This window comes from Eucyclogobius newberryi, unplaced genomic scaffold (assembly GCF_026437365.1).
Source record: "Eucyclogobius newberryi isolate DKJ021-1_F unplaced genomic scaffold, fEucNew1.0.hap1 SCAF_3, whole genome shotgun sequence".
Classification (NCBI taxonomy): Eukaryota; Metazoa; Chordata; class Actinopteri; order Gobiiformes; family Gobiidae; genus Eucyclogobius; species Eucyclogobius newberryi.
In genome coordinates, this window is record NW_027315945.1 from 13,648,779 (window position 1) to 13,675,534 (window position 26,756).

At 43.6% G+C, this 26,756-nt stretch overlaps 2 protein-coding genes across 3 annotated transcripts in view; one reads left to right on the top strand and one right to left on the bottom strand.

Annotated features, from left to right (window-relative positions):
- Positions 1–1,371: 1,371 nt before the first annotated feature.
- The window catches only part of gnl2 (G protein nucleolar 2), a 43,780-nt gene continuing 18,395 nt past the window's right edge, over positions 1,372–26,756 (top strand). Inside the window, exons 1-16 of one of the 2 annotated variants that reach the window (XM_072460834.1) lie at positions 1,372–1,593; positions 3,107–3,191; positions 3,262–3,356; positions 3,463–3,602; positions 4,048–4,232; positions 4,301–4,367; positions 5,100–5,258; positions 5,328–5,441; positions 5,675–5,803; positions 6,780–6,884; positions 7,001–7,159; positions 7,277–7,384; positions 8,154–8,614; positions 8,849–8,937; positions 9,796–9,863; positions 9,935–10,352. In XM_072460834.1, the coding sequence (XP_072316935.1) occupies positions 1,530–1,593; positions 3,107–3,191; positions 3,262–3,356; positions 3,463–3,602; positions 4,048–4,232; positions 4,301–4,367; positions 5,100–5,258; positions 5,328–5,441; positions 5,675–5,803; positions 6,780–6,884; positions 7,001–7,159; positions 7,277–7,384; positions 8,154–8,614; positions 8,849–8,937; positions 9,796–9,863; positions 9,935–10,078 (2,172 nt within the window). In that variant the 5' untranslated portion in view covers positions 1,372–1,529 and the 3' untranslated portion in view covers positions 10,079–10,352. Of the gene's footprint in view, positions 1,594–3,106; positions 3,192–3,261; positions 3,357–3,462; positions 3,603–4,047; positions 4,233–4,300; positions 4,368–5,099; positions 5,259–5,327; positions 5,442–5,674; positions 5,804–6,779; positions 6,885–7,000; positions 7,160–7,276; positions 7,385–8,153; positions 8,615–8,848; positions 8,938–9,795; positions 9,864–9,934; positions 10,353–26,756 lie in introns of those variants that run through there. The other variant, XM_072460833.1, reaches the window with a different exon arrangement.
- Positions 11,327–16,228, bottom strand: LOC140374061 (axonemal dynein light intermediate polypeptide 1-like). Its single transcript, XM_072460841.1, has 6 exons — positions 16,108–16,228; positions 15,833–15,954; positions 15,146–15,315; positions 14,772–14,950; positions 11,468–11,632; positions 11,327–11,395 (listed from the first exon to the last, which is right to left on the bottom strand). The coding sequence occupies exons 1-6, from the start codon at positions 16,186–16,188 to the stop codon at positions 11,354–11,356; spliced, it is 759 nt and encodes a 252-aa protein (XP_072316942.1). The 5' UTR covers positions 16,189–16,228; the 3' UTR covers positions 11,327–11,353.

The window sequence follows — 26,756 nt, forward strand, 5'->3', positions numbered from 1 at the left end:
AAACATCTTCTGCATGGACCATGGATGTTTTATGTTCACGTTTGCATTTTTTTTTGGGTTGCATTTTTCTTGCAACTTTTTTGCATTGATTATTTAGGCATATTTTTTTACAGTAATGGAACAGTACCATGCACTTTGATGGTCTTTGTATATTTTGAATAGAATTTTGTTGTTTATTCTAATTGTTTGGCTTCTGTGTTAAAACAATAATGTGTTTTGCAAAGTAGTGGTTGTGTGACAGAACTATTACATTGATTTCTTTGCAAACTAAAATAAGATACCTGCGTTCATTACCAGAAAGACTTCAGTAGAAAAACTAGTATTTCCTGTAGGCCTATTATATTGATCAACCTGGGACTGGAACTTAACAGACTTTTTTTCACACAACCTGCGCCACATTGTGTAAAAAAGTGCTGATGCAAAGAGGGAAAGTTTCACATCATCTGTCCGCTGTTTTCACTCCAGTGCCTTGATGGGAGGCCAAGGAACATTGCGCTCCACTGTCCTCAGCTTTTTCCCATTTTATGGGACTCTAAAAATGATGTCTTCCAATTTATAAGCGCTCTTAAACTGTTCTTCATTTTTCTTGTAAAATTTTGATTTCCTTTTTTGTAGTTTTGTAATGTGCAAACGAAATGTGTCTTTGGTTTATGTGTTCTGTGTTTTCAAAGTGTAAAAATTGCTGATTTTTTCACAAGAGTTGATCCATCATCACCTGTGGTTTGTGTGTCTGGGGTAAGAAAGCCGTACCTGAAAAAAATCTTAAAATGTTATCCATTAAAAAGGCAGCTCAGAGAGCATTTAACAGTCTAATAAAGACTTCTATCTGTTTGCAATGCTAAAAATGATGAGCCTAGTTAATAAAGGAAATATATTTTGTGATGTGAGTGTAATGCAGATCCTGTGTTCCAGTTTGCTCCTGTATGACGCTGCACAGTGAGCATTCCTGGGTCTGAGTGTGTATAAACTCAGCTCTGTGGCGCCTCTCCAGACCTGAGTCTACAGTTTGTCCCTGTTTACCTTTGCACTGAACGACAAACTGAGGGAACATGTTCTGAGCCAACACATGTTCCTTATAGCTTATATTATATTATGTCATTTCATGAAGATTTATCAAAGTCAATCACATACAGCAACACGCTGCTGAACTTCACCTAATAGCGCCCTCCCTTGAGACTAATGCAAATAGCAGGTTTGAAAGGTTATCTGTGTATTCTAACTTTACATAACTGACTATCACTGACATTTAATGCCTATTGAATTATTCCATTATCGTGTGCACTTAATCTGTAAAGATACTGGAAGACATTCCATGCATTAAACGGAAAAAGTCGGATCGGCTCCTGATTGGTTCACTGGTTCGTATTCGTCGCTGTGTTGATGACGTCACTTCTGCCTTCCTAAACTACACGTGTGAGGCACAGTTCGGAGCAGATGGGAATAACAGCAGTTAAACTCTATCTTTAACACAATCCACCGTGTACATTCAGTTTGATATCTTGTTGGACTGTGTCGGAACCGCAGCAAACATGGTGAAGCCCAAGTACAAGGGAAATAGCTCCATAAACCCGTCCTCGTCCAGCAGCAACCCTGGTGAGCTAGCTTTAGCTTTAGCATGGCTGTTTGTTTACAGGCGATTATTAAATATCTCTGAAGAGTTTACTCTGTTACTAACATTGATATTGATTATGACAACATGCACTGCTGGGATGCCAGTTGTGCAAAGCTTTTAAAATGTTACCTTTTTTCTCAAATGAATGATCTATGTTGTCTGTTAGTAAGATCACTGTTCTCTATCACAATTTGGGATTCGATTATATATTTTCTGATGATTAAAAACAAATCAATTATGACTTTCAATATTTTTCCTAAACATAAATAATACTGACTTTTTAAATCAATGCAATTCAACACAACAAAATCCAAATTCTCTAAACCACACGCTTTCATTGACAGACGATCGTCTGTAAAGCGGGTAAAGAGTAAAGTGCGACCGATCATTGATGACCTGTATGACTAAATCTTTATAAATTCAATTTATTTTTGTAAAACTAAAATTAGCAAAATCACATCACCAGTTGCCTCAGGGACGACAGTGAAAAACGAATTAAACAATGTCCACAGGGACATGGGCAGTGTCCCACCATCCCGTGTCCTTAGACAAATGTCCCCAAGCTCCCTTGTCCTTAGACCCTCCTCTTCGGCCTGGATAAACTACCAAACCGCCATGGGAAAAAGTAGAAACCTGGAGGAGATCTGACTCCTTTAGACGGACAGGCGGACGCGAGGTAGACAGTGGAGCTGGACCCACTCGGGAGTAGAACCAGTTCTTCGAGGCAGATGAAGAACCGTTCATCTGGAGTAGAGACCATTTTTCCAGGGGGTCGAGGATCATCTGGGTCCACTGGTCATCGATGTGCCTGTTCCGCTCCCGGCGGAGAAGTGGGAGAAGAAGAAGGAAAAGCAATTAACAGAAAATTAATATTAAATATTGTTTGATAGAATAAGTAGTCGGAAGCAGAGGATACTTCCCGCAGCATAGTTGCTCCTAGGGCAGCGTAGCTGAAACTAGGTTTTATATTTCTGTTCCTAACTGGCCTGACCGTAAGCGATTTCAAAGAGGAACGTTTTAAGCCTGGTCTTAAATGAAGAGACTGTCGGCCTCTTTAACATGGACAGGAGCTAATTCCATAACACAGGAGCTTGGTAGCTAAACGCTCTACCTCCTACTGTGCTTTTAGAGACTCTTGGGACCACCAGAAGTCCAGCATTTTGAGAGCAACGTGCTCTGTTTGGATGATATGGTACCAAATCAATTAACTGCACAGCAACTGATCATGGCTAGTTGACTATTAAAACAAATAATATTTATATTTTGATGACCGTTATTGTTTGCTGGACAATACAAACTCTAAAGCGCATTCAAAAAGACATTCTTACAACAAAGATGGTGACATTCTTATTAAATAAATCATATTTGCATGAATGATGCACGCTATTTGTAAATATTCTCTTTGGAAGACATCACTTGTTACATTTTCACTTTTATTTAGTTAAAAATGTATTCCAAATATTTTTAACAATAATATACTTTCATTAATTGCAGACCGGGTCAAAGGGGCTGGAGGGAGCAACATGAGGGACAGATCCACCATCAAGCGTCTGAACATGTACAGACAGACGAAGAGATGGTAAGAAAACTGTCTTGTTATTTTCATAAGCATCTCTCGTCATTGATACATTGTAATGATAATCTTGCAGTGATAAAAATGGGAAAGTCATCAGGCCTTTGACATTCCAGTCCACAGTCGCTCCAGGAACTGTTGCCAGAGTTGAACCCAACATCAAGTGGTTTAGTAAGTTGTATAAAGCCTCACTATGCAACATGTCGTATTTCAAAATCTATAGTGAAGTGCTTATATCTTTGTTTGTACTGAAATGCTGTTAATTCTTTTACTCCAGCTAATACACGTGTAATAAAGCAATCCTCACTTCAGAAGTTTCAAGACGAGATGGGAGCAATTCAGAAGGACCCATATCGTGTGGTGATGAGACAAAGCAAACTGCCTATGTCCCTCTTGCGCGACAGAGTCAAAGCCCATGTGAGTAAGCGGCATCTGAACATGTAAATGAAAAAACATATATATTATATATATATATATATATATATATATATATATATATATATATATATATATATATAAAAATATATAAAATCTAATTTTTAGATGTTAATAATAATATTAATAATATTCAGTTGTCACACATTTGGAGCGTTGGCTTCTATAGAGGTGATGTGTACAATTACCGGTAGTAGTCAACGTTTTCCACTAAAATAATCTGGGTTTATTATAGTTTTGGCTATGATTACTTTGAGTTTTTTATGTGGTTGAACATTTTCCAAGTACATAGTAATATTTGGAACATGACCTCAAGTATTCATAAAAAAACAAAAACCCATACTACATGTTTATAATTTAATATAATCTCTTGAACACCAAAGTAATTTCCAACACCTATATCAACTGTCCCAATGCTTTGGTCCAGAATTCCAGGGTGCATATTTTGGATACAGAAGGTTTTGAGACTACATTTGGACCCAAAGCTCAGAGGAAGAAGCCAAACCTGGTGGTTGATGATATGAAGAACCTGGTGGAGCAGGCGGAGGCTTCAGCTCAGAGTTACAACGTTGACAATGACAAAGACCTGGTCACAGAGGACACTGGGATCCGGTATGTACCAAACCCCATTTGAAGGTTACTCTACTGTACACGCTTTAAGAAATAAAATGTTGTTATAGGGATGAAGTGCGAGATGAAATATTCAAGAAAGGACAGTCCAAAAGGATCTGGGGAGAACTTTACAAGGTATTTCTTTGACAAAACACTAAAGAGATGGGCACATTCTTATAACGTGTGATCATTTCACATGCACAAATACAGATATATTTTCTGGGGAGGCTCTGCAGATTAAAAAAAAAAAACACCACACAATTACAAAGAAACGATGTCGGGAGTGAAATCTAAACTTTCATTATAACTTCAAGAATCTCGCTCAAATCAGCAAAAACGTTATAAATGCCAAGTTTAAGCATTTTTTTCTAGCATCACTTATAGTGTCTATTATACATGGTTATATCACAAAGGTTCTCTGTTATACCGGATGGGATTTCAGGCAATATTTCCCAGCTCTAAAGGATGTTTTTGCTGTAAATTGTATGCCTTTTTATTGAACTCTTTGTAGAATATCTTTCATATTTTGATAGCTGCTTAACCTCAAAGATATTTTCTTGCACGCTCTATCTAATCAGTTTACCCTCCAATAGGTTTGTACAGCACTTTTACAGGTAACAGATGCGTACCAGTGTTAGATTGGTGCATCCTTTGTAAAGGCAGTCGACATATGAAAACAATTTCCCAAAAAACAGTGTTCCAAAATTCTAATCTATTTTTTATTCATTTTGAAACTGTGGCGGGACAATTACATTATGATGCATTGCCAAGGTTTCTTTACTGGAAACACAATGTTGCAGAAACATTGGCATACAATTATGACGACTAAAGAGGGCAAAGTTATATGGTTTCTCAATTCTTTTTTAGGTGATCGATTCATCTGATGTCATCATCCAAGTCCTGGATGCCCGTGACCCCATGGGAACTCGCTCCAAAAGTATAGAGACCTATCTGAAGAAAGAAAAACCCTGGAAACATCTGATTTTCGTGCTAAATAAATGTGACCTTATACCCACCTGGGTCACGGTAAGACACAGCCCCACATTTTTACAAATCAAACTTACTAATTGAACATTTTCTTTTTGAATCTTGTAGAAACGATGGGTAGCTGTTCTGTCCCAGGAATATCCCACTTTGGCTTTTCATGCAAGTCTCACCAACTCTTTTGGTAAAGGCTCTCTCATTCAGCTGCTCAGGCAGTTTGGAAAGGTAACCCCGACTTCTCTGGCAGTATTTGAGTATTGCATATTTCAAATCCACTGACCAAAATCCAATTTGATGCTATCAGCACGTAAACCTTATGTTACAAACTTGTTTCTTGGCCAAGTCGCCCTTTGTCTCTGATTTGTTGTATAAAATTTGAGGTGCATTTTCGGCTAAATCTAATTTGCAGACTGGATTTTGTGTACAGCTAACGACTGTTTGTTTTTGGCCTCCCACAGCTCCACACAGACAAGAAACAGATAAGTGTAGGTTTCATTGGCTACCCCAATGTGGGAAAGAGTTCAGTCATCAACACACTGCGGTCAAAGAAGGTTTGCAACGTGGCTCCTCTCGCCGGAGAGACAAAGGTAAAGCGCTTGCAGCAAATGTAGATCAAACACACTTAGACAATGTTTGCACTCTTACTGCCTGTACTGTTTGAAGAAGGCTTTTACACTGATGTCCACTGCACAGTATTAAGTGCAAGAACAGTAAACGTCTGTTCTTTCCAAAGTTGTGAATTTGGACTAAGCTGAAGAATCTGATTGGCTAATGTCCAACCCTCCTCCTTTTCCCACTACATCTTTGAAAGTCAGCAAAATGCTTTTAATGTACAACAGTTCGACATACCTACTATCCTCTGCTGAGCCCTGGCTTTTCTTTGTCTGAAAGAAACCGCAGCAAATCCCTATGACAGAAAAAAGGCAGAACGGGCGGTTCCCTCTGCGTGAATCTAAAATAAACATATAGATATGTATGTTGGTGTGCACAGCTTCACAAAGAGCAGAACAATATTCTTATCTCTGAACTGAATTAACTAAATATTTATTCCTGCCAGGAATAAAGTAGTTTCTTTGCCAAGTCTTTGCGCAGTTGTAACAATCTTCAGATCTAATCAGAAAAGATTTACAAAGTAAAATGCCAGACATTTCCTGCATGTTTCCTCAACCAATGTAGTTATCCTTTTTGTAACGTGCTGGAGGCAAAACGAACAAAAGCTTTTCCTTAAAGAATTTTGCATTCAGCTAGGGGTTTGTGATTAATGTCAGAATATTCCAATAATTTGATGATTATTTTGCTGTTCACCTGTTCTAAAATGAGCCTGTAAATATTTTGGTTGAGGTTCTTGGAAAATGTCACTGCAAAACTTCTTGTCCTTTGTAATTTTAATCAGCTGTTTTTGCAACCGTTTATAGTTTAGTTTACTAAACTACCAAACATTTTGTGACAATTTCAGTATTATTCACATTATAACTCCAAAGTATTTTTCAGTCTGTTTTTGTTTCAAGTTGGGGCTTTATTTTTTTCACATGCATCGAAAAGTAACTGTCACTGTGTGTCCAGGTGTGGCAGTACATCACGTTGATGCGGCGGATCTTCCTCATCGACTGTCCTGGAGTTGTGTATCCGTCAGAAGACAGTGAGACAGACATTGTACTCAAAGGAGTGGTAGGTTTTCATTTGCTACAGGGATTATTTTCTTTCTTCATAATCATTTTGGCCTTGGGAGCAGTGCATTTGGTTTAAAAAATGTGTGCTATATTTCTGTTCCTGTCATATTCTAGGTTCAGGTGGAAAAGATCAAAAACCCAGAGGAGCACATCGGGGCAGTGCTAGAGAGAGCCAAGTCAGAATACATCCAGAAAACCTACCGCATCCCCACGTGGAGCTCTGCTGAAGACTTCCTGGAAAAAATGGCTCAACGAACAGGGAAACTTTTAAAGGTGCATGAGCGTGTCTTTAGTTCACATTATGAGTCCAATATACAATCTGATGCTTAGAACAGAACAAAGACGTGTCACATCCAGACACTTCTCAAACCAGAATGTTTAACTGCTCAGGGCGGCGAGCCTGATCTCAGCACGGTGTCCAAAATGGTGCTGAATGATTGGCAGAGGGGGCGGATCCCGTTTTTTGTGAAACCTCCTGGACCTGAGGGAGACGACGAGGTGAGTTGAGTTCAACCCAAGTACTGTATTTTAAAACATAATGTCTTCATTTTACATTTGCTATTGGGAGGAATGTTGGTGCTGTGTGTGAAGGTAGAAAAAAGTGCAGTTTGAACTCACTGAACCAAAATGATCTGGCATTTACAACAGTGTTCAGAAATAGATAGATACCGTACATATTTTTTCCAGGGTTAGTTTATCTGGCCCATATAGAGCCTTTTTAATGCTCTGACATCAGAATGTTCCCTACTGAAGCAACCGGAGGCATAATGAAGTAGAATAATACATGTACAATAGTTAAATCAGATCAGATCTAAATGCTAAAGATTTTACATCTTAACAAAAAATAGGCAACAATTTTGACTTTCTAGTGTTTTTATCTGCCATTTTATTACACAAGTTGGAAAAAAGCACTAGTTTCTTGCCTCAACATTATTATTAGTATTTTATCTTCACAAAAAAAAGTAATATCTTTAGATCCATAGAAAAGAACAACTACTGTGGGCTCAACTCGGCTGTGCCCAGTAAAATCTGATTGTGTTGATCATAATCTTCTATTAAATTAACTAATAAAATATATGTACTGTATATGTGTTTAGACCAGACTGTTATCAGATTGGGTTTCATTTGCCAAAACCACATTGATTTTTTAGCATTTTCTTACATCCAATCAAAACTGACACAATGATTCAATGATTCCACTGCTCTTCTAAATATATGTTACTTTATATGTTTAGCTGGTTATATCCCATGGGTTTGATTTGTTCAGGTCAAGACTCGTTTGCCAGTTGTCGGGCCTCCAGACGCAGTGACCAGCGCGCAGGAGGAACATTTGGACACTGGGGAGGCCGAACCTGAGGAACTGACTAAACTGGAGCAGAAAAAGAAACACGACGTCCAGAAGATGTTGGCTAACGTACGGCAGAACTTCGGCAAGATCAACGTGGCGCCCGAATTCAACGAGGAGGACCTGGTTCCCGTGGAGATGCCCGATCTGGACATGGACGACGTCTCCGGCTCCGAAGGCGAAGTGGAGGAAAGCGACGACGAGGCGGAAGGCGAAGGCGAAGGCAACAACGCAGAACCCAGCAACGGAGAAGGGGAGGCGTCTTCTACCGCCGGGCCTGGCAAAACGGGGTCACGAGAGGTCATACGAGAGCTGGACGAGAAGATCGCAAAGTACAAGCAGTTCCTGGACCGGGCCAAATCCAAGCGCTTCTCTGCAATCCGGTCAGTGCAGTTTGCTAATGCTTTTTTCAAACGGTCTAAACATTGTTGGTGGGCGCAGCTTAAGGCCGTCAGGGCAGTCACAAATACTTTTCATGTTGATATTCGCCAAAACAAAGTCAAGTTACATTGTATTGTTTCTCTCCAGACTTTATTGAATCATATTTCTCTGTAAGATTTCAAATGGATTACAATGATTGCCTTGTTTAATCCTGTTTAACCTCATTTTCTGGGCAGAATACCGAAGGCTCTCTCCGACAAGGCTTTTGCAGACATGAAGAAGAATCACGAGGCAACCGAGGCAGCAAAGCAAGCACAGAAAAGAGGTGCGCAAAGAATTATTTTATATTATCTTTTGTATCGGAAGTCAAATGTACATTTTCTGTTTTGAAAATAGTAAAACTGGTCAAATTTGGGACAAAATTCTATTCTGTTAAATATGGCCAAAGACAAAAATCCAAAGCAGGATTTGAAAAAATATTTTAAAGCTTTTACTAAAGTATGGCTAATGACATAATATATTTTTGGATATGCAGCTTTCTTCCTTATTCCTTTTACTAGTTATTAGAGTTATTACACTTTTCACATTTTAATCATGAGAAAAAAATCTGAAAACATCTGAACAACTTTCATGTTTGTTTTTATATTATACATGTCATAATTTTATCATTAGAGAATCTAATGTTTTGTCACACGAACGAGCACAATCCCAGATTACTAAAACCACAGATAAAGCATGTGAATGTTTTAATCATTTAAAGGTTGAATGGACGATTTTTTTGGCCCAAATCTGAGTCTTATTTCCTCGTGGTGTGGACTGTCGATTAGTCCTGCCACGTATCAATCATAAAACACACCTACTGCTCACCTGCAGCCGCGTGTGGCTCGTCCCCATGTTTCTAAGCGCATTGATCTATCATAATATAGTTCCCTCAGTGTACGGGACAAAATAAAGACGGCGAAAGACTATTCAAGCTGACTCAGAAGACGGAAATCTACGGGAGACGAGAGATGCGATGCGATCCGTCGCGCTAATAAACAAACGCACGTGTGTGTTGTATCAGTCCGCACGGGGGAGAGCGCATGTGCACTTCCGCCTGCGTTCTCAAATCGTCGAAAAATTGTCCATTGCGCCTTTAAGTTTTAAATTTGACACAAATACAACTGTAATTATTTCATTACAGCACGAAATAACAAGAGAAAAGCAGATGAGGATGAGCCGGCTGGAGCGCCCAGACTGACATCAAAACAGGTACGAGAATATATAATATGTCTCTTAAAAAACGATGCATTCATCTTCATTTTATATCCGTCTTTCAACAGAAAAGAGCAATGGAGCGGGCGAAGAAGGAGAAGAAAGTGGGTGTGCGCTATTATGAAACACACAACGTGAAAAACAAGAACAAAAACCGAAAGACGCCAGCATCTGCTACAGAAGGCCATAAAGCCAAGAGATCAAAGCACTAACTGGATCATATACAACACAACTAATAAATCTTTATTTAATTCTTTGGAATTTTAACCGGTTGAAACAATGAGGGTCTGCGTGATGCCTTAATTTCACTGTTATCAGTTCCAGAGGACAATGGAGCTATCGTCTTTCTACCCTGAAAAGCCTTTTGCTGGTTTAAAAATCGATTGTAATTTACAGTAAAAAGATCTAACGCCACAATGTACAGTTGTTGTTAAAACTGTCATGTTTGGTAATGAATGGCAATTAATAAATGTTGGATATTTCGTACTTTACATCTTGGATGTAGTAGAAAAGTATTCTTTCTTACTATCTGCTAACCTTTACTCTTTACATATTCTGAGTTCCCTACGGTCCTACCCAGCCCACCCTTTTTAATTTATTTATTTTTCTCTTCTTAATTTTATTATTTATGTTCCAATGGGGAAAATCGCCAAATCTCTGAAATGTAAACATGCTGACATTTTATACCTTTACGAACTCCTCCAAGCACGTTAGCCCGATTATTCTAAAATTTGGTGAGACTCATCTTCAGGGGTGGACCATCAAAAGTTATTAATTTTTTTTTATTCTAATAGCCACGGACTTTGTGCAGCAGAGCTTGCAAACTTTTCCCTTTATATGTAAAGCAAAGAGAAGAAGATGCGACAGCGTCACGGATTCAGCAGTAGGTGTAATGGAAGGAACATTGGGGTGCATTAGGCCCCCTCCTCTTACAGCGAGGGCCGATCATTGCCACTTGGGGCTATATTTTTTATTATTATATAAGCATAAGAGAGAATGTGTGTGTGCTCTAGCCTGTGCATGCACGGATTTTGTGTGTGTGTATATATATATATATTTGTACATATATATATTATATGTGTATATGTCTGTATGCATGGATCTGAGGTAATATAAATTCGTCTTTTTTTTCTCTTCCCTAATTCTTTATATAGGTTAGTTTGCGTTAAGTGATTTTTGTTGCTGTGTATTTAAAAAAACAATAAATAGTTTAAAAAAAAGATAAGTATTCAGCTTCATCTGGACACTTATTAGAAAAAGACGTTTCGACTCTCATCAAAGAGTCATTCTCCATCTTCGGCTCTACAAGTGTCTGAACTCTGAACTCAGACTTATGTCCGCAGATTGTCGAGAGTCGAAACGTCTTTTTTCCACTCGCATCTGTCGGTTGAGAGTGATCTAGACACTGCTTTTAGAAAAACTGCCCAGACTCATCGACTACAATTCAATCTTTTTCGACAATGGAACACTCCTGGACGAATGATGGATCACGCTGACAACTTAGATGTAACTATTTCTTCCAGCTGGTCCTGAAAAAAAAAGAAAATGGTAATTAAATTGAAATTATTTGACTAAAACCTGACAGATGATTTAAGAAGTACCTTGAGCTGTTCGTTTGCCCTTTTCAGAAACTGGATCTCATCTGAGTGCTTCTTCTCCTCCACCCGTCTCCTCTTGTCTTCTCTCTTCTCTACTGCTTCACATTTGGCCTTCTGCTCGTTTAGCTGCTTGATTAACTCTTGCTTCTCATTTTTCAGGGCAGCAATCTGAGAGGATAATGCAGTAAAAACACAGCTGAACATGAAAGAGGGACATCGCACTCTGCTGGAAACTCAACAGTGTTACATTTTGTGACGCTTTTGACGTTTCCATGGCGATGTTTCCGTGTTTTAAGGCAGATTTGGAACTACAAGTGGGAGTTAAAATGATCAAAATGAGACAGAAATAGCAAGTGAAATCTCACAAACGAGGCTATTTTAAAATGATATATTTCAACGTTTTTGTGCATGATAATTTCAGGGTTCATTCAACTTTTGTGTGATATTTCAGCCTCAACTAAGACATTTATTTTATTTTTAGGCAAATTTTGGCACAGTCCTAATTACTCATTGTTAAAATATTGTCTGAACATTTTTGTCAATAATATTTACCCTTTTTGTTACCTTAAATTTAGTTAAATTTATTGTAGACAACTATTAGAAATAACACTGTAAAAAAAAATAACTAAATCTATGGCTTGTAAGCAGAGCTGGGCAATATATTGAAATTTGGATATAATAGTGTGACTGTTGTTTTGATGATATACAGAATGTATAATTTATGGTAAAAACATAGCTACAAAAGAGCTGGTTTCTGCACTATTAATTTCACAGACATTTCACACTTGTTTGAAAATTAACCTCAACTAATACGTTTAAGGACAGGTTTTAACACATTTCTGTTGGGTTGACATAATATTGTCATCGGTATACTAAAAAAAAGTGATATTCACCCCCTCTAAGATAAGTCAACCAAGCTTTTCAGACTTGCCTTCTCTTGTGGTGATTTGCAGATTGATAGGACAGATTTTAATCAGCCTCATCCCAATTGCTGGGACTTAAAGTTAAAAATCAAACCAAGCCGGGACCCTGTGTTACATCAGCGCTATTTCTGTAGTCACTGAAACCCACTGAAACTAGTCTGAAACTTGCTGTGCTAAATGTCAGATCCTTATGTAACAAATCATTCTTAATTAATGGTTGTATTTCTTCTTATAATCTTGATGTATGTTTCTAACTGAAACATAGACTTGACAAAAACACTGGAAATGTAGTTCTAATAGAATCTGCTCCACCCAACTTTAATATTGAATCTGAAACACGAGAAAACAAAAAGGGTAGAGGTGTCTGTACAGAGATCAAATAGTTACCCACAAGTTGTCTTTTGTGGTGTTTTCATCATTTGAATATTTATCCTTTAAAATTGAGCTAAAATTGTTTTATGTAAGCCTCTCCAGCCCTGCCAATTTTTTATAGATGATTACTGAGATACTTTCAGTCATATAAACAGACCTTGATGGTTTGGTCATTACAGGTGATTTCAATGTTCATGTTGATAATATTTGTGATAGAAACGCTAAAGAGCTTAATGTTGTCCTTGACACCTTTGTCTTACTCATCATGTGAGTGGCCCCACCCACAGCAGAGGGTACACTCTGGATCTTCTCATTTCAAAAGGGGTTACAGTAATATTTCAAATGTCAATGTGGTCGATGTTGCTCTGTCTGAACATTTCTGTGTCTTCTTTGACCTGTCTGTTTTTCCCAAACCACCGGCTGGTCCTGCAGCTGTTCAGAGGAGACACGTAAGTGATGGCACAGGTGCACTGTTTATGGAAATGATAAACTTTGAAAATGTCTCATGTTCTAATGTGAATGATTTGTTGAACTCTGTTACATCTAGTGTTTTGAATGTTCTAGACACCATTGCCCCTATGAAGGTTAAAATAGTTAAAAATAAGCAGAAGGCGCCATGGAGAAATGATGATTCGGTCGGGGCACAGAAAAGGGAGTGCCGCAGGGCCGAACGGAAATGGCGCAAGTCAAAGCTCCAGGTTAAAAAAATACATGTACAAAGAAAAGTTGTGCATGTACACCAACTCACTTTGCACCTGTAACTGACAAAACTGTCCATGAGATCATCACCAGTCTGAGTTCATCTACATGCTGCCTCGATGTGTTACCCACCAGATTTCTAAAGTCTGTGCTGAACAGTTTGTTAGCACCATTCACTCACATAGTTAACATGTCGCTTCAACCTGGAACATTCCCAATGTCTTTGAAAACTGCGGTCATAAAGCCTCTCCTAAAGAAGAGCAGTCTTTAGGACTGGCCCACCTCTAATCTGCCACTTTTTTTTGGACCAGTGGATTCACACTGTAACTGCATCCAACAGATCAGTGTGTGGCTGCAAAACAACCTTCTCCGGCTGAACTCAGACTGAAATCATCGTCTTTGGCCCCATTAACAAAGAGAAAGTGCTAGCGGTCACCTCCAGAGTCTCGCTCTAAAACCTACAATTCATGTTAGAAATCTGGGGGTAATAATGGACTCAGACTTGAACTTTAATTGCCACGTCAAATCAATAACATCAGCAGCTTTTTACCATCTAAAAAACATTGCCAAAATCAAAAATATACTGTCAAAACCAGATTTAGAGAGACTTATCCATGCGTTTGTCTCCAGTAGATTAGACTACTGTAACGGCCTGCTCACTGGTCTCTCCAAACGAGTTGTAAAACAGCTGCAGTACATCCAGAACGCTGCTGCTCGGGTCCTGACCAGAACCAGGAAGTATGATCACATTAGTCCTGTTCTCAGGTCTCTGCACTGGCTCCTGTGGCTCAGAGAATAGACTTTAAAGCAGCTCTGCTTGTGCACAAGTCTCTCGATGGCCTAGCACCAAAGTACATCTTGGGTCAGGACTAAACATGGGGAATCTGTGTTTCAGTTTTATGAATCTAAAATCTTCTGACAATGTTCAAAACGAGAGATAAATAAAATGTTTTGATCGTGCATATGACTGAAATTATTTAATTTGCACTCTTGTCTTAAACTGTTTGTGATTTCTGTATCATTTTCAATTTTGGAAGATTTTCTGGCCAGTAGGCTTGATGGGACAGGAGAGGTCAGGTTTATTTTTTAATGGGGTATGAGAGAACACGCAGTAAATTATCAGGAATTAAACTCGTGCTGCACTTGTGTGCTGTGCCTTAACCACTCGACCACTGGGCAGCACGCTATTTTTGTATTTTAATACATTGTTATCCCGTTGTGTGCCTTGTGTACAAATTGTGCCCTACAAATAAACTTGCTGAGTTCAAAACAAACAAAACTACTGTTGTTACCTCGTAAATAACACAACTTACCTTTTCCTCCATCTCGGACTTTCCGTTTTCTGACTGCAGAGCTTTCCTCATGCCAAACGCCACGCTGGTCTCATATATAGTCTGGTACGCTGTGATAGTCACCTCTATTTCATCCCGCAGCCTCAACAGCAGCAGACCCCTCTCGGCACAGTGGATGGTCACTTGTCTGATCAGCTCATCTGAACAACACCAGATGTAAATTGGGTTCACACAATGTCACAAAACTGAGGTGTAGAATTTACAGTTTCTGCCAAAATGCTAATCATATTTAGTTTCTAAATCATGGTTAAGATGTTTCAGATGTCCAAGCCCATGTAGGTGAAACAAACACTGTATAACACACAAGTTGGAAACATGTAGGCCTCATTTCTCACCAAAGCACTGTGAGAAGAGTTCGCGGCGCACTGGGCAGATGCCGGTCAGTCTGGCCTTTCTTCGTTTTAATTTAATGTCCAGTTCTTCACTCAGCTGGATCACCTCAGTTCTTGTACTGGGGGCACTGGACACATTCTGGATCCATAGTTTAGTTCCCTCCTCCCATTCTCTGTGGGAGAAAATTTAAACACAAAAATAAGTCTTAAAAGTTTTTACACAAATAAAGTCTAAATTCAGGAATGGAAGCACAAAAGTGCTTCCATTCCTGAATTAACACAGAATATCACAAAATATGATAAATAAAGTTGGGTTTGGCAAATGAAATCCACTCCGACACACTCACTACATGTGAGTGATGTCAGAGCCCGGGTTAAAGACAATTACAATAGTATTTTATATTATGTGTTTATTTAAAGCCTCACCGTGTAAAATAACCCTTTAATTGAGGAGATTATGATTGACATTAAACATTTTTGATTTGGGAAAAATCTTGATTTTGAGTATTCACTGGACAAATACATACAGAAATGTTCACCCCACGTTAGAAGTACACAATTAGTATTTTATGGTCTTACTGTTACTTGATTTTACCTTCTGTCAATTGTTAACAGTGTTAACATTCTTCTGACAGAGCATTAAAGGGTCTATAGTCACTATGTTTATTTCCTTGTTGTATAATTTACCACCTGGGAGGAAGAATACAATTGAGGAGCTCCTCAGATTGTTGTTTGGATGGTCCTGGTTGTGGTTTGGGAAGAGGCGGCACGGGGCTGGTTTCTGGAGACTGCTGGGGATTGACTTTAAAACTCTGGAAAGAAAAATATGTTTTGATTTACACTTTTCATTTTCTGATCTAACATTTTAGGTTTGTTGAGTTAAGAGAAATATGACATGAACCATTGCAGTAACATTAGTTAAAGTTATATGAACCCATTGTTCCCATTGTTCCCAGTTTGTTCACCTTTGGAGACTTGGCCCCTGATCTCCTGCTGACCAGCACAGGGTTGTCATACTTGAGCAGTGAGTCTGGAGGCGGGATCATGGCCTCAACATAAGAAGTATAGATGCTAAATAAACTGTTTAAAAAGAAGATATAAAGCAATGTCAGGCTATATACTTGTCAGTAAACAGCACAGAAGTGCCCGTCAGTGACCAGGGACCCATACTATGCCAAAACTGTATATTTAAAAGATGTGAAACAGTGTTTTCACATTGGATTATGATTAGGCCCGATTGCCACAAGCTGGCAAGAGGCCTATTAGTTCAGTAAGGCCATGTGAAGCACCAGTGCAAAAGTGCACATGAAACCGCTTTAAACACACACACTAACGCACTCTTCCACCCATGCAAACTAATTACCATAATAGTGGGGACAAAGAACGTTATCATCACAAATAAATGTGAAAGTGCGAAACAAGTGTGCACAAAATGAACGCTAAATCGCTTATTAATGCATTCCCCTAACTCTTGCATGTTACGCGCATATAAACAAGTATTGCAAAATTTGAACATTATTACTGTCCAATGACACAGTAGGCGGAGCCCACTCAAAACTAACTGGGTCCCTGGTAACTGACTAGCACACACTATGACATAGGAAAGCGTGACTTCACTTGTGTGTACAAAAATAGATTTTGTGGCCACGCCTTGACTAATCGTATGGCCGCCATCTTGAATTGGAAATTTAAAGTGTCAGCAATTTCGCTCACATCAAATTTTAATTAATTCCTAGGGCGTTTTGGCCCACTGACCTCAAAATTGGTGTAGATCATCTGGACAAGGGCATCTAAAGTTATCCAATTGTTTTTAATATGCATAGATGCAAAGTTGTATGTTGAATTTTGAAATTTAGAACATTTAAAAATGACGCCCATTTGTGCAAAACTACTCTTTTGACCAAATTTGAATCAGTGCTTGAAAGCACCCCCTGTAGAGAAAGAAATAGCAAATTTTCTGAGACTTTTGCACTAAATTCTATTTTGCATTCGGATCAAAAAAGCCAATTGGATCCATGCCATATTCTTTATGGCGTAGCCGTAATGATGAGAGAAACATGCATTGTTATCCCAATAGGGAGTAACAAGTTAAAGAAGTTAAAAATCTCTTAAATTTCCACTTCACACTTTTACGATCTCCTCTTTGGGCGTAAATTTGGGGAAAATCATCTTGAAGAGTGCTGCATCAAAAGTTATCAAAATGTTTATGATACAATTTACAGTGTACACGCGACAAAACATTTCCAGAATCCAACTTATTTTGCCTTTAGCATGGCCTACAAACAATATCGTTGAGCACAAAATTCTATTTCGCCATCTCGATCCAAAAACTCCAGGGGCCGATGTCATATTTCGTACGGCTTAGCCATAGCAATGACAGAAACATTCTCATGATATACCAATGGGAAAATAGCCTAATCTTGGAAATGTGCAACATAATTTTACAAAGTCCTCTTAGGGCATTAGCCCAACCAACTTTAAATTTGGTGACAATTATCTTCAAGACTGGGGCATCAAAATTATCAAGTTTTTTTGGGTATAAAGAGGCTGGGGAGAGATGTGTTCATTTGCAGAGCCAATGCACAGTAGCATGCTATTTGGGGGCAAACAACGGCTTGTACTGAGGGTGTATAAGCACCAATACAATACAATGAAAAACGACTGGAGAGGTAGAGGCTGGTTGAGATAGAAGGCTGATAGTCCATTAAAGGGCTGATAGTAAACAAAGAGGCTAGTTTGATAGTAAACAAAGAGGGTTAGTTTCTAGTGAAACCAAAAACACCCTTTTAACAAGAGGTCCCATCCGGTGGACAGGGCCTACTCAGAGTAGGATAAATATCGGAGTTCCCGGTCTTGATTCGCAGATTGAGAATGACACTAGAATGAGTGTCGAAACATTTCATTTAACTGAATCTTTTTCTACAAACCTGGTCAATGTCCAAAGAAAATTGTTTCTTGGTCGGTGAAAAGCCTTGATTTGAACTGCTGCTCACAAAAGCAGAAAAAACAATTGAAGCAGACTTCACGTCAGGTGAACACACTCGACTGAAGTCAAATGAACTCAACTTGTGAATGAGAGGACTTAATGTAGTTGTTGTTGCTGTGTTTCTTTTAATGGTGGAAGGCAGTGAACTGAAAAGGTGCATTTACCGCTACCTACTGTAGTTGTACGTCTTCAAAGTATGCATTTTATGCTACACTGTTGAAAAAAAGAGGGAGAAAGAGAGAGAAGATGAGGGTAATTAAAGTTAAAGTGATGTTTTAGAAGCTTGGCTTTTATGACACTGATTCCTGACTGGTTGCTATGCAAGTTGCACGTCTTCAAAGTATGTGTTTTAAGGGAGGGGGGAATAAAGTCTGAAAGGGGGGGATGGGTCTAAAGAATCAAGTCTGAAGTCTGGCGGTAATGTAAGGGTCGGCACTAGATCATAAGCTCATAACTCACGGAAGTGACGAATTCCGCTTGAAGGGAGGTGCCTGCCTAGTAAGGTGTTCATTGGGTTCATGTGCTATGGCGTTAGGCCATATGTTCTACCGCCCCTGCGTTGCTTTAAGTGCCAAGGCTTTGGGCAAATTGCAGCGGTCTGTAGAGGGAAGCAAAGATGGGGTAAATGTGCAGGAGATCACGAGTACGGGAAGTGTGACGAAGGAGCAATACTGAAGTGCTGTAACTGTGGGGAAGAACATAGCTCTGCCAACGGGGGATCCAGGTTTAGCAAAAGAGCTGCTGAGGTGCAGAAAATTAAGGTCTCTCAAGGTATTTCCTATGCGGATGCAGTCAAGAAAGTTTCAAGTAACGAGGTTAGAGTGAATACAGAGAGAGGAGCCAGCACTGCTCCTAGCCAGGGAGAAGTGAGGGAAGCCAGCGTGGCTCCCAAGAAGTGTGAAGGTTTCAAGTGTGGAGGACCCAAGTGTGCGGGTTCCAGAATTAATGAGAATACCCTGGTTGTGGATAGAGAGGATTTTGTGCTCTTTATGGTGGATGTTATAAACTGTGCTGCTCAGACTCAAAGCAGAACTGAAAGGATCAGGATCATTGCTAAAGCTGCAGGAAGATTCCTTGGAACAAAGGAGCTTAATTGGGCAGATATAGAAAACAGGCTAAAGGCGCTAAATGGAAATCGGAGTGATGGGGGTCTGCTTTTGGGGATTTAGAGTGATCAGAGTGACGAGATAGGGGTGGGGGTGGTCTCCTGTCCTCGCCCAGTCTCGTAGATGTTGTTGTTGTTGTTTTATGGCGGTTGGCATCCAAGTGTTGCATTACCGCCAGACTTTATTCCTTAGACTGTTGTTGCTGTTGTTATTGTTTTATGGCAGTCGACAGCCGAGTGTCGCATTACCGCCAGACTTTATTCCCCAGACTTTGTCATAGTCCTAAAAGTTCCTCTTCCAGTGCTTTGACTTCCAGTGCTTTGACAAAGCCCAAGAGGTCATGAGATGTTGTTGTTGTTGTTGTTTAATGGCGGTTGGCATCCGAGTGTTGCATTACCGCCAGACTTTATTCCTCAGACTTTTCGTAGTCCTCAGACTCTGTCGGAGTCCGTAATTTAGTCACAAAGACATATCATGACCTCATGGGCTTTGTAACACCAAAGCAATGGAAGGAGTTCTTTTACGGACTACGACAGAGTCTGAGGACTACGACAAAGTCTGAGGAATAAAGTCTGGCGGTAATGCAACACTTGGATGCCAACCGCCATAAAACAACAACAACAACAACGGAGATGGGGGTGGGGGTGGTCTCCTGTCCTCGCCCAGTCTCGTGGACGCGCGGCTGCCAAGCGGCGACATCAGTGGACATATTGAAGCCTATAGAGTGAGGCCTGAAGAATGAAGCTGTGCGGTGGAGGCACCGAGCGTCAGGGAAGGAGAGGAAGATGAAGAAGAGTCTCCCTGGAATAAAGCCGGTCACAAAGACATATCATGACCTCATGGGCTTTGTAACACCAAAGCAATGGAAGGAGTACTTTTACGGACTACGACAGAGTCTGAGGACTACGACAAAGTCTGAGGAATAAAGTCTGGCGGTAATGCAACACTTGGATGCCAACCGCCATAAAACAACAACAACAACAACAACAAGTACTCCTTCCATTGCTTTTGGTGTTACAAAGCCCATGAGGTCATGATATGTCTTTGTGACTAGAATAGTTGTTGTTTCAGAGACCAACCGGCTTTATTCCAGGGGGGACTCTTCTTCATCTTCCTCTCCCTCTCTGAAGTTCGGTGCTTTGGAAGTACAAAGCCCATGAGGTCATGGGACGTCTTTGTTGTTTTACAAAGCCCATGAGGTCATGGGACGTCTTTGTCGTTTTATCCTTTTGAAGTCCTTCTTCCATCACTTTGGCGTTTCTAGGGCCATGAAGTCAAAGCGCGTTAGAACATCCTCTTGCTCCTCATCCTCGGCTCAGACTCCAACACCCCCCACCTCTATAAACGTTTACCCAGCCCTGTGCTACATAAGTAAGCAACCACAGCCTGACACAAACCCTGTGACTGGATCGCCAGAACGTTCCGCAGATTGAACTCCTGCCCATTATTCCGAAACTACAAGGCCAACCCGGCCCTTTCCCTATCATAAGCCTCACAGCAAGTCAGCACATGCTCGACAGTCTCTGGCACCCGACAGTAACCACACAGACCGGTCGGATGTTTGCCTATCCTACTCAGTGACCAATTGAGTCCAGTATGGCCAATCCTCATGCGGGCGAAGGCCCTTTCCTCCCCTGCGTTCCTGCCCATAGACCCGCAAGGACCCACACTACCCTGTATGTGATAGAGATGCCGTCCAGTAACACAGTGGCTCCAAAATTCCTGCCAAAGGCCGACCACATGACTCTTGATAACGGGCTTGATTTCAGATTTGCTTAACTCAACCATCCATCCATCCATCTTCTGCCGCTTTATCCGGGGCCGGGTCGCGGGGGCAGCAGTCTGAGCAGGGACTCCCAGACTTCCTCCTCCCCAGACACTTCCTCTAACTCCTCCGGGGGGGATCCTGAGGCGTTCCCAGGCCAGCCAAGAGACATAGTCTCTCCAGCGCGTCCTGGGTCTTCCCCGGGGCCCGAGCCACCTCAGCTGGCTCCTCTCGACGTGGAGGAGCAGCGGCTCTACTCCGAGCTCCTCACCTTATCTCTAAGGGAGCGCCCAGCCACACGGCGGAGGAAACTCATTTCGACCGCTTGTATCCGCGATCTTGTTCTTTCGGTCACTACCCAAAGCTCATGACCATAGGTGAGGGTAGGAACGTAGACCGACCGGTAAATAGAGAGCTTTGCCTTTCGGCTCAGCTCCCTCTTCACCACAACAGTCCGATGCAGCGACTGCATCACGGCAGCCACTGCACCGATCCGCCTGTCGATCTCACGCTCCATCCTTCCCTCACTCGTGAACAAGACCCCGAGATACTTGAACTCCTCCACTTGGGGCAAGGACACCCCACCCACCTGGAGAGGGCAAGCCACCTTTTTCCGGTCGAGAACCATGGCCTCGGATTTGGAGGTGCTGATTCTCATCCCAGCCGCTTCACACTCGGCTGCAAACCGTCCCAGTGCATGTTGCAGGTCCGGGTTTGATGGAGCCATCAGGACAACATCGTCTGCAAACAGCAGAGATGAGATCCTGTGGTCCCCAAACCGGACACCCTCCGACCCCTGACTGCGCCTAGAAATTCTGTCCATAAAAATTATGAACAGAACCGGTGACAAAGGGCAGCCCTGGCGGAGTCCAACATGCACTGGGAACAGGTCTGACTTACTGCCGGCAATGCGAACACAGCTCCTGCTCCGGTCATACAGGGACCGGACAGCCCTGAGCAAAGGGCCCCGGACCCCGTACTCCCGGAGCACCCCCCAAAGGACACCCTGAGGGACACGGTCGAAAGCCTTCTCCAGATCCACAAAGCACATGTGAACTGGTTGGGCAAACTCCCATGAACCCTCGACCAGCTCTATACCCACCCGATGGAGGGTATAGAGCTGGTCCAGTGTTCCACGACCGGGACGAAAACCACTCTGCTCCTCCTGAATCCGAGGTTCGACTATCGGTCGGATTCTCATCTCCAGTACCTTGGAATAGACCTTACCCGGGAGGCTGAGGAGTGTGATCCCTCTGTAGTTGGAACACACCCTCCGGTCCCCCTTCTTGAACAGAGGGACCACCACCCCGGTCTGCCAGTCCAGAGGCACGGTCCCCAACCGCCACGCAATGTTGCAGAGACGTGTCAACCAAGACCTACAACATCCAGATACTTTAGGTACTCAGGGCGGATCTCATCCACCCCCGGAGCCCTGAAAACGAGGAGTTTGCAAACAACCTCAGTGACTGCAGCTTGGGTGTTGGATGAGCCAGCCTCCGAGTCCCCGGTCTCTACTTCCTCTTCGGAAGACGTGACTGAGGGATTAAGGAGATCCTCAAAGTATTCCTTCCACCGTCCGACGACATCCCCAGTCGAGGTCAGCAGGCCTCCACCCGCACCGTAAACGGTGTTGGTTAGGCACTGCTTCCCCCTCCTGAGGCGCCGGACGGTTTGCCAGAATTTCTTTGGTGCAGACCGATAGTCCTCCTCCATGGCCTCCCCGAACTCCTCCCAGGCCCGGGTTTTTGCCTCTGCGACAGCGCGAGCCACGGCTCGCTTGGCCTGCCGATACCTGTCGATGACCTCCGGAGACCCACAAGACAGAGTGGCCTGATAGGCCTCCTTCTTCAGTCTGACGGCATCCCTTACTTCCGGTGTCCACCACCGGGTTCGGGGGTTGCCGCCACGACAGGCACCGGAGACCTTGCGACCACAGCTCCGAGCAGCCGCATCAACAATGGAGGCGGAGAACATGGTCCACTCAGACTCAATGTCCCCACTAGACGTTCCCAACAGACCCTCACAATGCGCTTGGGTCTGCCAAGTCTGTCCGGCTTCCTCCTCCGCCAGCGGATCCAACTCACCACCAGGTGGTGATCGGTTGACAACTCTGCCCCTCTCTTCACCCGAGTGTCCAAGACACGCGGCCGGAGGTCTGATGACACGACAACAAAGTCGATCATTGACCTCCGGCCTAGGGTGTCCTGGTGCCATGTGCACTGATGGACACCCTTGTGCTTGAACATGGTGTTCGTTATGGACAATCCGTGGCTAGCACAGAAGTCCAATAACTGAACACCGCTCGGGTTCAGATCGGGGAAGCCGTTCTTCCCGATCACCCCTCTCCAGGTGTCACTGTCATTGCCCACGTGGGCGTTTAAGTCCCCCAGTAGAACAACGGAGTCCCCGGTCGGTGCACTGTCCAGTACCCCTCCCAAGGACTCCAAGAAGGCCGGGTACTCTGCACTGCTGTTCGGCCCGTAGGCCGCCACAACAGTGAGAGACCTGTCCCCCACCCGAAGGCGGAGGGACGCGACCCTCTCGTTCACCGGGGTAAACTCCAACACGTGGCGGCTGAGCTGAGGGGCTATCAGCAAGCCCACACCAGCCCGCCGCCTCTCCCCGCGGGCAACACCAGAGAAGTGGAGCGTCCAGCTCCTCTAGAGGAGATGGGTTCCAGAGCCCAAACTGTGCGTGGAGGTGAGGCCGACTATATCTAGTCGGTATCGCTCAACCTCCCGCACAAGCTCAGGCTCTTTCCCCCCCAGCGAGGTGACATTCCATGTCCCCAGAGTTAGTCTCTGTGTCCGGAGATCTGGTCGCCGAGGCCCCTGCCGTCGACTGCCGCCCAGATCTCTCTGCACCGGCCCCTTATGGATCCTCCTGCGGGTGGTGGCCCATGGGAGGGCGGCCCCACGTTGCTCTTTCGGGCTGTGCCCGGCCGGGCCCCGTGGGGTAAGACCCGGCCACCAGGCGCTCGCCATGGAGCACCCATCCCAGGCCTGGCTCCAGGATGGGGCCCCGGTGACGCCGATCCGGGCGACGTAAACTGCCTTGTTCGTGTTGTCATCATAGGGGGCTTCTGAACCGATCTTTGTCTGACCCGTCACCTAGGACCTGTTTGCCTTGGGAGACCCTACCAGGGGCATGAAGCCCCCGACAACATAGCTCCCGGGATCATTCGGGCACTCAAACCCCTCCACCACGTTAAGGTGTCGGTTCAAGGAGAGGCTTAACTCAACTCAACCGCCTTAACTCAACCGCCACATCAATTGATGGCCGCCTAAGGGAACGTTTAGCCAGTGTATCAGCCATTTCGTTACCATCCACCCCCACATGCGCAGGGACCCAAATGAAGGAAACCCTCACATCCTTCCTGGACAGGGAGAGCATCAGACAGAAGATGCCATTCAACACATCCTGTCTGCAATCCGATTTCCCAGATTTAATGCTTTGCAATGCAGAAAGGCTGTCAGAGGCCACCACAATGCCGCAACACTGTAAAGCAGATTCCGCCCATTCCAATGCCAACCGTATCGCTATGAGTTCCGACGTGAAAACAGAAAGGCGATCTGTCAACCTCTTCTTGACCACCAGCCCCAGGTCAGGCACAAAATAAGCAGCGCCAGTACGCCCACTCTCAGGATCTCTAGACCCGTCGGTATAAATAAACACATCATCTGAGTGCCTATCGATGAGCGCTTGAACGGCAAACTGCGGTGCCCTCCCAGCGACTCCTCTAAGCTTGCCATGCAAGCTAACATCAACAGGAGCCGGGACAAACTTCCACGGAGCTATAGCAGACAAAGCCACCGACGGGCTCACACGCAGATCACCAACCCCCGCAAGCCGCGCCTTCGCATTTCCTACCTGGCTAAAAACCATACTGCCAGCCTCATTCTGCCCCCCATCAACCCTGAGAAAGTCCCTCACCGGGTGAGAGCTCGTATGACCTTGCACATTCACCCAGTAAGCCAACAGAAGTTCTAGCCTCCGGAGCCGTAACGGCAATTCCCCCAACTCAACCTGCAGCGCCGAGACAGGGGAGGTCCTAAAAGCCCTACAGCAGATGCGCAAGGCCTGGGCTTGCTCCACATCAAGCTTCTTTAAGTTAGTCTCAGCCGCAGACATGTAGGCTATACAGCCATAATCAATAGCCGCCCTCATGACGGCCCGATAAATACCCAGGAGCGACCTTCTGCTGGCCCCCCAGTCCTGGCCGGATAGACAACGAAGCAAGTTATTCACCCTTTTGCATTTACCACTGACCTCATCAATGTGCTGACGCCAACTAAGCCTCTCGTCAAAGGTGACCCCCAAGAACCTCACCTCCCTGACCTGTTCGAGTACCTGCCCATGCAGTCGAAGGGAGACGTCCCTATGCCCATTGAAGAAACAGATCACACGGACAGTTTAAACCCCCACTTCAGGGTCCACTGCTCCACCTGCTGTATTGCCCTTTGCAGTTTCGCCTCGTAAAACCGGAGATTTCTCCCTCTCACCCAAAGAGCGCCATCATCAGCATAAAGGCTCCTCCCAACAGACCCATCCACGTCGTCAAAGATGTCCTTAATCATAACATTGAACAAGATAGGGCTGCACACACTCCCCTGCGGGATCCCATTCTCTACCTCATAGACCACAGAGTAAGCAGCGCCCACTCTGGTTTGAATACGCCGGCCAGACAGAAAGCTCCGGACCCAGTTAAACAGTTTACCCTTCACACCACACTTCCGCAGCTTAATGAGGAGCCCATCCTTCCAAACCATATCGTACGCCTTCTCCACATCAAAGAGCACCGCAATAACCTTTTCTTTCTGAGCCCTGGCCAGCTGGATATCAGATTCCAAACACAACACGGAATCCATGGTGTTCCTGCCCCTACGGAAACCACTCTGGTGTGCGGGAAGCAAACCCTGACTCTCCAAGAAGTAATCCAACCGCTCGGTAACCATGCGCTCCATCGTTTTCCCGAGCTGCGACGTCAAGGCAATCGGCCTATAACTTGAAGGGTCAGACGCTGGCCTACCCGGCTTCAGAACCGGCACCACCGTAGACTGTTTCCACGCAGATGGAACACAACCTGAATCCCAAACACGGTTGAAAAGACCCAGGACTAGCCCAAGCGTGTCATCAGTCAAATGAGAGAGCATGTCATAGCACACCTCATCTTTACCCGGGGCTGTCTGTTTCGCCTTAGAAAGTGCTCTCCTTAGCTCAAACAAACTAAACGGAAGGTCAAGGTCATCTTGAGTCGAAGGCTGGTGCCCAATCAGCTCAGAATTCTGGGCCAAAGTACACTCCCTGTAGTGCCTTTCCGCAGGTGAGAGATTGTTAGAGCTGTGCACCGACACAAAGGTGCTGGCCAACAGTTCAGCTTTGTCAACGTCGCTGACTGCTTCAACACCATTCTGTATTAGGACCGGGGTCCCGTGACAGCGCTCAACTCCATGCATCCGCTTAATCATCCCCCAAACATTCCCGAGACGCGTTTCTCTCCCAATTTTGGAACAATACCGCCTCCAACAGGCACTCTTGGCCGTTCTTACAGTTTTCCGCACAACAGCGCGGGCCCTCTTGTTGTCAATGAGGGCACCCTCGGTGTGGGTAACCCTTAGCCGGCGAAACGCCGCATTTCTTGCCCTAATAGCATTACCACATGCTTCATTCCACCACGGCACCCGCTTCCTATGTCCACCACCACCACTCTTAGGAATCGTGCCTACCGCTGACTGCGTGATGAGCGAGACAATTGCA